The following is a 15,448-nucleotide window of genomic DNA, read 5'->3' as shown; positions in this document are numbered from 1 at the left end:
TGGGGTTATTTTCATTCCCTGAAACCATTTCCTTGTTTTTCTTTTTTCCTTCTCCCTTAATCTCTCAGGGTATTTCCCTTTCTTTATTCTCTCTCTAGCATGTGTTCTTCTGGATAATATTTTCTAACCCTTCTAAATTTAACAGCTCTTCTCCCTTTCCTGTGAATTTCACTCCTTCCCCCTGGGATGCCCCTTTTGCTCACCTAGTGGGAAGGGGTTCCAGTCAGTGCCTTACACAAGGGGGTGGTGCAACCCATCCACTCCCCCCAAGCCACTTCTATTTAAATTCCAGTGAACATCCAGGGGCACCTGTGCCATAGGTCAGAGTTTCTTATCCCAATGTATACATTCGGGTGTCACTCTTGCTCTAGGAAATATCCAGGGGGTTTCACCAGCTCTCATCTGATTAATGAACAGGCTGAGATGGCAGTGTCTACCAGATCCCTTTGATACCTCCTCCCCAATATTACAGAAATGGTAAGTAATTTCCTTCTTTTTCCCTTCTTGGGAGTCCTGGCTCAAACCCAGAATTTTGTAAACCCACAGTCCAAGTATGGGCAGTCTCTTTTTATATGTCCCTGATGCCCATGCTGGTAACACGCAAGAGCCTGAGACTCCATCAGTGTTCCCCTGGGCTCCTTCTTCTTGGCAGCTTTTCCGAATGTAATTTCTCCAGTCTTCCTCCCTATATCCATCCTCTTAACCTGCCACCCCCTCACACCCTGGTTGCAAAGTCCACCTCTACAAACTCTTGTATTAGTTTAATTGTTGCATGTACGGTAATGGGTTGATGCCGATAGATTCATACCCAGATATTCTCTGGGAGAGAAGGACTGTTCAAGAATGACAACATCCATAATATCGCCCACACCTTGAGTGTCTGGCCTCAGTGAACAAGTGTCCCAGTCTGTCAGTTTTTGGGCAAATGCCTGGGACCTTAACCCCCAGTCTATTTTGCAGCTGGTCATTTTTGCCTGTACTTTTCTGTCGAAAGTCCCACCCAGTCTAGGATGGCTGCCTTAACAACTTCATAATCCCTTGCTTGCTTGCCGCTGAGAGCCATATAGGTCACCTGAGCCTCCCCTGTTAAATAGAGCGCTAGCTGTAGGACCCAGGTTCCCTTGTCCCTACATCTGCATCTACAGCCACTCTCGAAAGTAACTAAAAATGCATTGGGATTATTCACAGGGCCAATCCTGCTGAGGTCCACCCTCCACCCCGATTACCGTTCCCCGTCACAGGGCTCAAACCATTTTGTAATAGTTGTTGCTGTACCTGGGCTCACTCCCTTATAAATTCCTGAAGACTTTCTTGTTGCTCAGCTTAGGTGAGAAAGAATATTCTCTCCACGTGATGGGACTGCTGGAAGGTCTGGAAAACCTTCTGTATTTCCTTCTGCTGTTCAACCAGCCACTGCAATGCCTCCTCCATCTCCCAGCCTGCTGAATCTTTACACTAGCTTCCCCATCAGACTCTCTGTTTGTCCAGATAAAGGCTGGATCCCAGGCAAGCTCCCACCTGTGATAGGATTCCTCCACTCCCATCCTCTTTGCTTCACACAAATGGCTCAGAAATCTTCCCTTTTGTAGGTACCACCAAGCAATTTATTTATAGTGGTTCACACCACCACCTTTATATACCAGGGCAGTCATGGTATTTACAATGCTATCCAGCTTCATTACCCCTTCTCCTAAAAAAGGGAGTAAAGGTGTCTCTGCCCAGAGAACTCCCTTTTGTCAGTCCCTCCCTCCCTGCCACCACCCACCTCCTTCTGCTTCCTCCCACCCAACCTCTTGGGCTTCCTTCCTGTGCTCTTTTATCCAGTCTCCTTGTTAAAGGGCTAAGTAGCCCATTAGCGTCCCAGTCCCAATCCAATCTGGTAATCAGTAACTTCTCTCATTAATTAGGCCCTTGCTGGGGCCTAACTGGTTAACCAGTGACCAGAGTGCTGGTTCAGCTGCTGATTCCCAGCACTCTGTCATATTTCCCCACAAGGCAAATCTTTAAAAAAAAAAAAAAAGAAAAGAAAAAGAAAAAAGAAATACCAAATTATGAGACACCTCTTACCTGTACCACAATGCCTACACAGCACAGTTCCACATTAAGAAAAAATAAGACAATAAAAAACAAACTCTACATTGTCATAAGGAACTTCCTTCTGCCTCCAGCTGATAAGGGAGACACTGCACAGAACACATTAATCTCCCTCACAATATAATGCAAAACCTTAATCACAACTCATGCTGCCCCCACAAATACATGACCCACTACACACTTAACTTGTGCACATATGTGAATACTGAATATTTGCTAAAGTTGCTGAGGATGTAATTAAGGTTGTGTGCTATATTGTGAGAGAGATTAACATGCTATCTGAAGGGCTTCCTTATCATTTGGCTTGGAGGCAGAAGAAAGTTCCTTGTGATACTGCCTGTTACTCAGTGGAAGCTGTGTCCCATAACTTGCTGTTGTCTTGCTTTTTAGTATTAGAGTTGGGTGGAATGTTGTCAGATCTAATCACCGAATCCCTCTTAAATTACTCTTTTGTTTACAGAATTTACATTTGTACTACCAAGATCAGAAATAGGCCCAAAGATTCACTGACTGCCAAGGTGGCATGTTCATGGTTCTGTTTCTCCTGAAAGGTTTGTTAATATAAAACACATTTACAAAAAGGCAACTGCATTCCTTATAAGGCTTCAGATGTCTGAAACCCAATCAGCTCCAACAGGAGAAAAATAGAAATCTGAACTCACATCTTGGCAGGTGAGAAAGAGGGAAAGATTTTCAAACATACACAAAATCTATTAAAGATTTAGGAATATTATTATTATTATTATTAAAAGTATTTCAAATGAGTTCAGATGCATGTTTCCAGTTCACACTGTCATGTATTTCAAAAACTCTGTGTACAAGCATATGAGAGTAGAATCTGGCCCACAAAGAAAATGGAAATGACTTGGCGATGAAGGTATATCATAATCAGGGCATAGATTCGACCTCTATCACATATTGACCCTTCTTTCATGGTGCCTTCTTATCTTTCAGAATTATAGAATTACAGAAATGTAGGGCTAGAAGGGATCTCAAGAGGTCATCTAGTCCATTCCCCAGCACTGACATATACTTGCACCATCCCTCACAGACGTTTATCTAGCCTATTCTTAAAAACCTCCAATGATGGGAATTTCCACAATCTCCCTAGATAATCTGTTCCAGTGAAAAACGTTTTTTTCCTACTATTTAACCTAAATCATTCTTGCTGCTTACTATACCAATTCTTCTTGGCCTACCCTCAGTGGACATGGAGAACAATTGATCACCATCCTCTTTATAATAATCTTTTATATTTTAAAGACAGCTATCCAGTCCCCCTTCAGCATTTTCTTCTCTAACTAAACATGACCAATTCTTTCAACTTTTCCACATAGGTCATGTTTTCCAAACTTTTTGTCATTTTTGTTGCTCTCCTATGGCCTCGCTCCAGTTTGTACACATCTTTCTTAAAGTGTGGTGCCCAAAACTGGACATAATGCTCCAGCTGAGGCCTCACCAGTGCCAACTAGATTGGCACAATTATATCCCATGTCTTACAACAGTTGTTAATGGGTTCCCACCACAGTCAGGAAGAGGGTAAAAAGCTCCTCTGGGCACAGTCAATCCCAACCTGGCATACATGTGAAACCTGCCAAACCTAGAGATGGGATGATCCAAGTTTAGTAAAGGGTTGCATTCAGAGAGCAGGGACTGCTTACTGGGAGAATGGCTGAAGAACATCTGCAAGCTGGATCTTCTGGAGAAGCAGAAGTACATACTTTACTCTGTTTTTCCTTTTTGTTTAGAAACCAAGTTGCTCAGCCTGCTTCTTCAGACACAATGAGGTTCGGAGCCCAGACAGCAGAGAAGGAAGTCTGTGATGAGAGAGGCTCCTTTCCTCACACCACAGGAGTGCCCTAGAGGTCATCCCTGAATGACATTTACCTTTTTCACAGAAGTATCACATTGTTGAGTCATATTCAATTTGTGACTTTTTGTGGGGGATATAGTGACAATGGGTGTCACTATAACACCCAAATCTTTTTCTGCGGTACCACTGTCTACCCAGTTATTGCCCATTTTGTATTTGTGCATTTGAGGTTTCCTCCCTAAATGTAGTACTTTTCACTTGTCCCTATTGAATTTCATCTTATTTATTTCAGACGAATTCTCTAATTTGTCAAAATCATTTTAAATTCTAATCCTGTTCTACAAATATCTTGTAATCCCTCCCAGATTGGTGGCATCTGCAAAATTTATAAATGTAATCTCCACTCCATTATCCAAGTCATTAATCAAAATGTTGAACAGAACTGTACCCAGGACAGACCCCTGTGTGACCCTGTTTGATATGTCCTCCCAGTTTAATTTAATCTATACCATATTAATGGTATTTATATGCTTATGAGAATGTCAGATCAGAATGGGACTGTGTCAAAAGCCGTACTAAGGTCAAGGTATGTCATGTCTACTACTTTGCCCTTACCCACTAGTCTGGTTACACTGTCAAGAATGAAATTAGGTTGGTTTGGCATGATTTGTTCTTGTTGGCCATTAATTATCACCTTATTATTCTCTAGATGGTTACAAGTGGATTGTTTAATAATTTTTTCAATACCCTTCCAGGTATTGAAGTTAAGATGACTGGTCTATAATTCCACTGGTCCTCTATTTTCACCCTTTTAAGACAGGTATTATGTTTGCCCTCCTTCAGTCCTTTGGAACCTCACTTGTCTGAGTTCTAAAGATAATCGTGAAGTAGTTCAGAGATATTATAAGGTGAATTTCATCAGGCCCTGCCAACTTGAATATATCTATTTTATCTAAATATTCTTTAACCTGTTCTTTCCCTATTCTGGCTTGTGTTCCTTCCCCCTTGTTAATATTAATTACGTTAAGCATCTGATCACAATTAGCTTTTATAGTGAAGACTGAAGCAAAAAAGGTATTCAAGACGTCAGCCTTCTTTGTGTCATCTATTATTTGCTCTCCATCCCCATTAAGTAATGGACCTACACTTTTCTTCATCTTTCTGTTACTTCTAATGTATTTATAGAATCTCTTCTTATTGCATTTTATGTCCCTTCTCAGTTGTAACTTATATTGTGCCTTAGCCTTTCTGATTCTGTCCCTGCATGCTTGTGCCACTCTTTTATGCTCATCCTTAGCAATTTGTCCTTGCTCCCACTTTTTGTATGATTCCTTTTTAATTTTCAGGTTATTAAAGAGCTCCTGAGGGAGCAATATTGGTCTCTTACTAGAACTAAGCTTTAATTTTAAAAAAAGTAAGTTTCTAGATCTTTTGGTTGCTGAGAGTGTCTTGAAAATGTGAACAGGGTATAACTGATGCAATGATGTATACTTGCTTTTGCAGAATCTGAAATAACTTTTAGAGGTGTGAACTACCCCATTTATTTCAATGGGTGCTAACTCAGATGCTCAATATAGGAATGTTTACTTTCTCTTTGATAAGCAGTGAAAGCCAGTACTTTTGGCCTGGCCTACACAAATTTTGTACCAGTATCACGATTTTAGTTAGGGATAACTTAATTTTTTTTAACCAAAATAGCTATACCAGTGTAAAATACCTTTATATTGATATAACTGTGTCCACACTAGCGGTGTTGTACAGCTTTAACTATGACAATATAGTGAAAATGGTACAACTTTTGTGTGTGGAGAAGCCCCAAGAAAAAAGAGGAAGGATAAAATTATAAAGAGCTGCATAATCTATTGTGAGTAACAGCTCATTGGTGCCATGAGTGACTGGACTTGGGGAGTAACACCACTTTCCCCCACCACTTTGCCCTAACCCAAAGAGCCTAGCACAGTCTAGTGGAGCATCTGAGACCCCTCTAAGAGGAGCCATGGTCATGAAGCCCAGTGGAGCATATTAGTTTCACCAAGGGAAAGCCCAGTACGAAGAGCCCAGCAGAGCAAGCAGATCCCATTTTGGGAAAGCCAAGTCCAAAGGGCCCAGCAAGCATTCTTGATCACATTTGGAACATTTGCGTAATCTACTCTGAGTGGCATCTCATGTGGGTTGATCTTATTTTTGAGCATAGTTTGGAAGAGCATCACCCACATTTTCTCACCTCATTAACCACTGATCACAGTGGGTAACCACTGTGGGTAGTTTTATGAAACATATGTTTTTAAAATTTTGAAATAAGCACCTAACTTATGGTAATAGCCACCCTGTTAATAAATAGTGAATACAACTCCATTATTTCCTGTATTCTGTACCTTAGTCCATTGCCACAATATTCTGCCTGCTGGAACTAATTTCTTTATCATGTCACATATTTCAGGATTGAATTTTCTGCATGGATGAAAGTATCCACAGCCAATTATTCCTGAAAAATAAGATGCAATATACAAGTTCACAATGATTGTAAGATATAATTCATTCTTTCCTAAGAAAGAAAGGTTATTTACCTTACAGTCGCCATGGTTCATTGAGATACATTGTCTACATAGATTACACTTCTGGTCTGGTGCACAGGCCCCCTATTCATGTGAGATTGGATTTTTTTGGCCAGCAGTGTCTATTGGGGCTGTGGCTGTGCTCTAGATGGCCTTGCAAATACACCCCAGAAGGACATAAAGGGTGGAATGGACCTTACCATCTTTCAGTTCCTTTACCATTACAGAATTCAAGTGATATAGGACTCTGAAGTAGCAGAGAAGGAAGGTGTGTCAGAGAATCAATGGGAACAATACATCTAAAAGAACTGCAGTTACTGTTAGGTAAGTAATCATTTTTTCTTCTTTGAGTGATTGTCAACATGGATTCCACTTCTAGTGACTAGCAAGCAAGGACCTCATAATCAGAAGGTGAGTGCTAGGAGTCCTATTTTAATAATGGCTGCAAGACAGGTCTACCTAAGAGGACGTCAAATCTTGAGGTCTCAGCTAAGGAATAGTGCTGGATAAAAGTGTGCACTGATTCTCATGTAGCTGCCCTGAACATTTCTGAAATTGATATGCTTCCCAAAGAAGCCGCAGAAGTTGCCTGAGCCCTGGTGGAGTGGGCTCTAGGCTAATTTTGCTAACTCATAGCATGATCTAATACAGTTAGATATCATTTAGATAGTCTTTGGGTGGATATTGTCTGACCTTTCATCCTATCAGCAAATTCTACAAACGGCATGGGAGAGTTCCTGAAGGTCCTGTTCTGTCAAGATCACATGAAAGAGCCCTAACCCCATCAAGGGTGTGCAATTTGGCGTCCCCTTGTTTAAGTGAGGCCTGGAAAGAAAACTGGACAGTGAATCATCTGATTCAGATGAAAATCTAAAACAATCTTTGGTTAAAATTTAGGGTTAAGCTTCAGGGTCACTTTGTCTTCAAGGAGCACCATGTCAAGTGGACCATCCATGAGGACCTGAATCTCCCCTACCCTTTGAGCTGATGTTATAGCTACAAAAGGCCCTTTTCATGGATAGACAGTATAGATAGCAAGTTGTTCTGCTAAGACTGCATTAAGGTCCCCTGAAGGAGAGGGCCCCTGGACTGCGGAAAATGTACGAATAAGGCCCTTGAGAAATCTAAGCAATTATAGGGTGATAAAATATGGTGGAGGACAGTGACTGGGTATTGTTGCTAAATATACACGTATGGAGCTGATGGATAGCCCTAAATGCTTTAGTTATAGCAGACAGCCCAGAATAGTAGGTATGGGGCTTCTACGGGAGGTAAGTGGCATTATAGAGCCAAAGAGAGAATCTCTTCCATTTGGCTGAATAGGTCAGTCTAGCTGAGTCCTTTCTGCTGTGTATCAGTATCATGGACATCAGCAGGAGCAGCTTCTTTTGACAGTAATTGATCAGCCCATATCTATGTTGTCAGATGCAGTGATGCTGGGTTTGGGTGAAGGATCTGACCTTTGTTCTGGAAGATCAGATCATATCAAGTAAGACAGGTAATGTTATCAGAGGGTGAGTTGACAGGCTAATTAGCTGTCTGGACCAAGCTGGGGCTAGCACAATCACTACTGCTGAGTCCTGCTGAGTACCCTAAGTATTAACAGGGATGGTAGATAAGAAATTGGTGGATAAACACAGACCATGAGACAAGCAAAGCATCCAACAGGAAGCCTGGACTCAGGCCTTCCTTTGAACAGAATGTTTGGCATTTCTTGTTCCAATCTGAAGCAAACAGGTCAACTGTCAGGTATCCCCACCTGCAAAGCTGCTCAGTAGGATGGTGTCTTTGACAGTCCATTTGCAGTCATTTGCAAATTGCCTGCTGAGCTGGTCCATTACGACATTCTGCAAGCCTGGTAGTTGCAGAGCTACTTGTGCGATTCAGTGACGAATGCACTAGTTCCAGAGATGAACAACTTCTTGGCAAAGTGTGTATGTGTGGGTGGGGGGGGGGAGGAATGAATGTGCTCTTCCCTGTCTGTTGACATAAAACATTGTTTTGTGTTGTCTGTCATTACCTGGACTGTTAGTCTATGCACCATGGGAAGAAATGCTGTGCACACTAGACAAATAGCTCTAAGTTATAGAAATTTTATTTGAAGGTGAGTATCTGCAGGAGTCCAGAACTCTTGTGTCTGTGAGGAGTCTAGGTGAACTTCCCACCCAAGTATGGAGGTAGCTGTGACCAGTTTCTTGGTAGGGAGGGAGGAGAAAACAGTACTCCTTGCATACCTGGAAAGTATGTTTCCACCAGTTTAATGATACAAGCCTTTTTGAGGAACCTGAACCCTCATGTGCATGTGATGTCTATTGGGTAGATACACAGATTTCAACCACCCTTCCATGGAATGTAGGTGATGTCTAGCATGCTGTATAATGTATGCTTAAGAGGCCACATGAACCAGGTGTCTAAGGCATACTCTTACAGACATTTGTGGGTAAGCCTACAGCTGGCTGATGAGATCTAGTATGGTCTTGAGTCTTCCCTATGGCAGATAAACTCAGCTGATGTGGAATCCACCAGCACTACCTCAATCAACTCTCTTTTCTGGGTCAACAGCAATAATGACCTTTTTTTGTTTTTCCTGAGACCCAGTGTGGTGAAAAGATGTAGGATTTTGTGAATGGAACATTCACTTCCTTGAACAAGGCAATCATGGAGGTCTGGATATATCTGACTCCGTTAGGTCCTTATATAGGCCACCATGACTGCCATGCACTTGGTGAATTCTCTGGTATGTACAGCTGAAAGACCAAAGGGCAGAAGTCAATACTGGTGGTGGGAAGTTCCTACTTAGAATCTCAAGTATTTTCTGTGTGCTGAGTGAATGGATAGGTGAAAGTATGTTTCTTAGAAACTGAGAACCACAAACCAGTCTAAGAAATCTAAGGATACTGAGCCTAGGGTTACCCTCCTGAATTAAAAATGGTAGATGAACTTGCTGAGAAACCTCAAATCAAGGATTGGATACCAGCTCCCCTTCTTCTTCAGGATAAGAAAGTAATGTGAGTAAAATACTTTCCCTCTGAACTGCAGAGGCAGGTCTTCCAGTGTGATGAGATTTAGAAGGGAGATGTTTCTTACTTTAATAATATCTCATGAGAGGGCCCTCAAAGAGGCTAGGAAAGAGGGGAAGGAGATAGGAAGAGACTGAAATTGAATAGAATCCCCACACTGATCACCTCTAAAACACAACTGTCTAAGGTAATTCAATTCCAGGCTTTCTAAAAATTCAAAAGCTGGTGTCAAAAAAATAGAAGGAAGGGTATAGATACTCAAAAGTCTCCGCATGGCTCTTGAAGTTGGCATCAAACTTGCTGCTGTGAGGTGGACATGGGATGTGCAGCTGCAGAGGAAGAGACAGAGGGCCTTCTGTTTCTTCCCCAATGGCTTTGATGATTTTAGTGGTTTGTAATAATAGGTCTTTATCTAGAGTAACTTTGTGACCTGGCTGCTCTCTACGGGCTGGCATGTAAACTGCCAGGAACTGAGAGTGGCTCTCAAATCATGCAGAGAGTGCAGGTCTTCATTGGTTCTAGCACTGGACTGGTAACAACTTTTTAATAGGAAGTCCTCACTTATCTCAAGCTCCTTTGGTATGCCTGAAGATTGTAACCATGAAATCTTGAACATGGCGATGGATGTAGCCATTGATTGTACTGCAGTGGCCAACATATCTAATGCTATGCAGTGATGTATGAGTCACCAATTGTCCCTCAATTACAAAGATTTCAGTTTCTCCCTATTTTATTGAGGGAGTTTTTAAATAAATTCTGATAGTTTGTCCCTATTAAGACAATCAAACTTTTCTAGGAGCTCATGGTAATTTGCAATATGAATTTGCAGATTTGATGAGTATTTTTTCTTGCTAAATACATCTTTTTTCAAATCATTATCTTTTGGAGTTGTTTTTGGGCATCCCTGCTGTCATGACCTTTTTTGCACTGACGCTACTACCAAAGATCAAGAAAAAAACAGTTACTCACCTCTCGTAACTGTTGTTCTTCAAGATGTGTTGTTCATGTCCATTCCAGTCAGGTGTGTGTGTGCGCATGTGCCTGTTGGCTGGAAGATTTTTCCCTTAGCAGCATCTATTGGGTCGGCCTGGGCACCCCCTAGAGTTGCCTAATATATAGCCTTGCCGACCTGCCAACTCTTCAGTTCCTTCTTGATGGCTACTCCAACAGAGGGGTGGGAGGGTGGGTATTGGAATGGACATGAACAACACATCTTGAAGAACAACAGTTATGAGAGGTGAGTAACCGTTTTTTCTTCTTCGAGTGCTTGTTCATGTCGATTCCAATCAGGTGACTCCCAAGCAAATTCAGGAGGTGGGGTCAGAGCTGTCCACTGATTGGAGTACTGCTCTACCAAAGGCCGCATCATTTCTGGCCTGTCTAGTAATCGCATAATGTACAGCGAAAGTGTGTATTGATGACCAAGTCACCTGCCCTGTAGATTTCCTGGGTGGGGACTTGAGCCAGGAAAGCTGTTGATGAAGCTTGCTCTCTTGTAGAGTGCACCGTTATTGGGGGTGCTGGGATACTTGCTAGATTGTAGCACTCAGTAATGCAGGTCACAATCCATGATGAAATGCGCTGTGTCAAAACAGGCTGACCCTTCATCCTGTCCGCTACTGTGACAAAGAGCTGAACCGACTTCCTGAATGGTTTTGTCCTCTTGATGTAAAAGGCCAGCATTCTGCGGACGTCGAGAGTGTGGAGCTTCTGCTCCCTGCTACTTGCATGAGGTTTGGGGTAGAAAACTGGGAGGAAAATGTCCTGGTTTATGTGGAACTGCGACACAACCTTCGGGAGGAAGGCCGGATGGGGGTCTGAGCTGAATCTTGTCCTTAAAAAATATGGTGTAGGGCGGCTCCGATGTTAGAGCCCTGAGCTCAGACACCCTCTGGGCTGAAGTTATCACCACCAGGAACGCGACCTTGTAGGAAAGGTAGAGCAGGGAGCATGTTGCTAGAGGCTCAAAGGGATGCCCCATGAGCCCAGAGAGGACCAAGTTGAGGTCCCAAGCAGGAACCGGTTGGCGGACAGGTGGGTACAACCTGTCGAGGCCCTTCAGGAAGCGGGTGACCGGGGGTTAGCTAAAACTGAGCAGCCCTGTACCCCCAGATGGAAAGCCGAGATGGCAGCCAGGTGCACTCTTATAGAAGACAAGGAGAGACCTTCTTGCTTCAAGTGGAAAAGATAATCCAAAATCTGGGGCACTGGGGCTAATGCTGAGCTGACCAGACTGAAAATCTCTTCCACTTGGCCAGGTATGTGGAATTGTCCTGGCAGTTCTGCTGCTGGAACCTTTGAGGAGGTTGTGCCGGGGTTGACGATGGGGCCAGAGGCAAAGGCGTCGGGACCGTAGGCGCCGGGGGCAGATGCGCAGTGGAAGGCGGTACAAAAGTGGTGGAGGCCACTGAAGATGCCACTGACTGAAGGCACTGGGTTCCTCCCTGGCTCAGGTGATAAGACCAGGGGGTCCAGAAGGGCCACTGAGGCAGATTCTGCCACTGCGGAGGCCACGCATGATGTTCCCTTCTGTCTCTGCCCGACCTCTCTCTACGGCTTCTGCTCCTACTCGAGCGATAGGAGTTGGGCTCTGACTCTGAGGTCTCAGACACAAGACCACGGAGGAGCTGATCCTTGATGCCTCAAACGTCGAGAACTCGGGGAGCAGGAAGGCTCTCTGTCGGAGCGGGTAGGCACCGATGGACAAGGTGAAGGTGTGCGCCTCGACATTATAGCTGGCTTCCCTTTAGAGTGCACCAGAGGACGCGGCTCCGTCAGCACTGAGGGTTCCTCCTTGGCAGGCAAGAATGGTGCTGTTAGGTGGAGGAGGTCTCGAGCAGCCTGGTAGGCTTCCAGCATGGACAGGAGCTGCAGCTGCTGCGTAGGTACCAGTGATCGAGGTGGGTCCAGACTTGACTGCTGCAGCTTGGCAGCAGTTGACATGGCCCCGGAAGGAGATGTCGAGGAGTGGCCCGCCTGGGGTCACACATCTCGAGGCTTAGCTGGAGGAGAACGGTTGCCGGCTTTTTCTTCTTTTGAGGCACCGGCAAGTGGGAGCAGAGAGGTCCCATGACGGGTCCTGTGAGGAGCCGTGGTGGTGCCGGGCATCCGTGGAGGAGTCCTTCCTTGGTGCTGAACTCGCCGACAGCACCAGGGCACTCCGCGTCAAGGACGACACTGTAGGGGTTGGGTCTTTCGAGCCCGGGTCGGAGTGGGGGCATAGGGCTGCCTCCATGAGGATCACCTTCAGCTGCTGTTCCCTTTCTTTAAGTGTTCTCGGGCAGAACTTGTAGCAGATCTTACAACGATCTTTCTGATGGGTCTCCCGCAGGCACCGAAGACACGACGAGTGCAGGTCACTTTTCGGCATGTGCTTGGCGCAGGCCATGCAGTTCTTGAAGCCCAGGGACCACAACATGCCACGGCGCTGGGGCCGGAGTGGGGGAAAACCCCCAACAACACTATACTACACTAAACTATTAACTGGAACACTACTGATAACTAACTATATACAATGGAAGAGAGAAGAAACTTGCTGAGCAAGAGCCAAGGGAAGTTCTAGCCACCATCACTGACGGCAAGAAGGAACTGAAGGGGTAGAGGGTTGGCAGGGCTATATATTAGGCGCCATGAGGGCGTGACTCCAGGGGGCTCCCAGGTCAACCCGACGGATGCTGCTAAGGGAAAAATCTTCCGGCCAATGTGCATATGCGCATGCACACACCTGATTGGAATCGACATGAACAAGCACTCGAAGAAGAACTGGTGCACGTAAAAATATTCATACCAAACTTAAGGGACTTGATGAGCCCATCTGCCTTTGTAGAGATAGGTGTCACAGATGACAGGGTCTGCCATATATTTCTTATTGCTTCTAATAGCCCCTCATTAATTCACATGGGTAATATTTGGGGCATAGAAAAGCGTAGAAGGTCTAGACGCTTATGTGATTTCCCTTACACTACCTCCACAGGCATTTCTAATGTATCTGCCATTTGATGCAAAAGTTCCTGAAACATTTTGAAAACACCAAGTTGAATGGAAGAAGGAGACATTACTGCCTCGTCTAGTGAGGAAGAGGGGATGGCTACTTATATCAGGTATTGCTCCATTTGCAGGTGTTCTTTCTCACTTTTTTGGTCCTTCTGATATACAGTGAGAGTCTGTGCCACCTGTTCCTCTTGAGCAACTGTATTAGTTTTGAAAGGAGGAGAGATTTAACCCTAGAGAGAGCTGTAGAGGTAGAACTCTTCACTGGTTGCATCCCTTCAGAGGCCCAATAGGGCCAAGATTGCACATTACAGGGGTGAGGGGCTTGGGGCCATGGGGTGAATCCCAGGGTAGGTGTTCTTTCCTAGAGTCCATAGGTCTCTATGCTGACAGTGACAGCTCCTAGATTCCAATCAGACTAGCATGGTAATATGAATGGGAATGAGGAGAGTGGTGGGGGATACCTCCCTACTACAATTCAGAAGGGGAGGAAGAGTAAGAGCACTCCTTCTCTGATGGTGGGGCAACCCTAACCAGAGTCCTGGAGTAAGCTTGAATCTCTCCCACCACCAGAACTGGGGAGGTGACCAGTATCATAATAGTTCTGGTTACTTGTGCCATATAGGACACTCTCACAGGTGGGGATAATAATAAGTGACTCAGGTTGTCCAGTCACTGTAAGATCACTGGGTACCAAAAAAAAGTCAATGCTCAGAAAGTTGGTGCTGAAAACATCTGTACCACAGCAGTAAGTACCAGAATCATGGCACTGTGTGTTCATACCAAGAGACTGGTAACAGGTAAGTGCAGACCTCTTCCTGAGACACTACCATGCATGTTTGGTGACTGGGTTTTATCAGGGTATCAGAGGGACCTGATTTGGGCCATGAAACACCATTTGGCTGAGTAGCCCAAGGAGATCTCTGGCTCCTTTTACTGGATCCCAGGAAAGGTGACCTAGGCCTGTGCTCACTCTGGGAATGATGTTCCATTCTACCCTTTTCAGATGACTGGGTGAAGGAGGACATAGCTGTGCTGCCAGTCTCAGTGAATGACTGTTTCTTTGATTGAGCCAAGGAGCTTGGAGTTGAGCTGCAATTCACAGAAGTACTAGCCAAGGAAGCCTGTTCAGGCCCAGTAGGCTCTTTTTTCTCTGGTTCTGAGGAGGATCTCATTGAGCACTCCAGAAGAAAAAGTATATGATAGGCCTCTCTCACCTTCTATGTTCTCTTGGAGAAGGAGAAACAGAGTGAACATCTATCAGGGATATGCCCCTCTCCAAGATAAAAATGGCACTTCAAGTCCCATCATTAAGCTAAATAACCGCATCATAGGAGGGAAAATTTTTGAACTTCAGGGACTTCATTTCAATCATAGTGGCTAAATTCCAGTACCAAGGAAGTTCCTAGCCCTCATAAAAAGCTTTTTTATATATGTATGTATAGCTAACAGGTATAGAAAAGAAAACAATTACACTAATTGCACTAATATCACTATTTACTTATATCTATGTATCGACTGATCAGATAGATATACACAAAATCAGTAAAGTCTCAGAGTGCAGAGGAGTGGAATTGTAGGAGTTCCATCTCACAGCCATGTGTGGTAAGAGGGAACTAAGGGAAAGTTGGGTCCATTCCACACTTTATGCGCTCAGGTGTGGGGGGGTGCAAGGGCACTCAGAGCACAAGTGCAGCCCCGACGGACACTGCTGTCCAAAAGAATCTGATCTTAGAAGCATGGGGTGCATGTACACATGAAGTGACATTCATGTGGATAATCACTTGAAGAAGAAAAAATAGGTACAAACACAGCCATTAGTCTTGCAAATATTTCTATACATGCCTAACATTAGGCACATGAGTAGTCCTGTTGACCTAAATGGGACTAATCACAAGCTTACAATTATGCCCACAAGTATGTATGTATTATTTACCTTATTTTTAATTCATATATGCAACAGGAAAACCTTAAGT

At 44.2% G+C, this 15,448-nt stretch overlaps 1 protein-coding gene across 1 annotated transcript in view; it reads right to left on the bottom strand.

The window, feature by feature from the left end:
• DNAH8 (dynein axonemal heavy chain 8) overlaps positions 1–15,448 on the bottom strand; it is a 577,557-nt gene that overhangs the window by 127,049 nt on the left and 435,060 nt on the right. The window contains exon 57 of the mRNA XM_074949111.1: positions 6,283–6,392. Coding sequence (XP_074805212.1) covers positions 6,283–6,392 — 110 coding nt within the window. The remainder of the gene's footprint in view (positions 1–6,282; positions 6,393–15,448) is intronic.

This window comes from Natator depressus, chromosome 3, assembly GCF_965152275.1.
Source record: "Natator depressus isolate rNatDep1 chromosome 3, rNatDep2.hap1, whole genome shotgun sequence".
Lineage (NCBI taxonomy): Eukaryota > Metazoa > Chordata > Testudines > Cheloniidae > Natator > Natator depressus.
The sequence above is the reverse complement of the archived record's forward strand: the minus strand, read 5'-3'. Positions and strand labels throughout refer to the sequence as shown.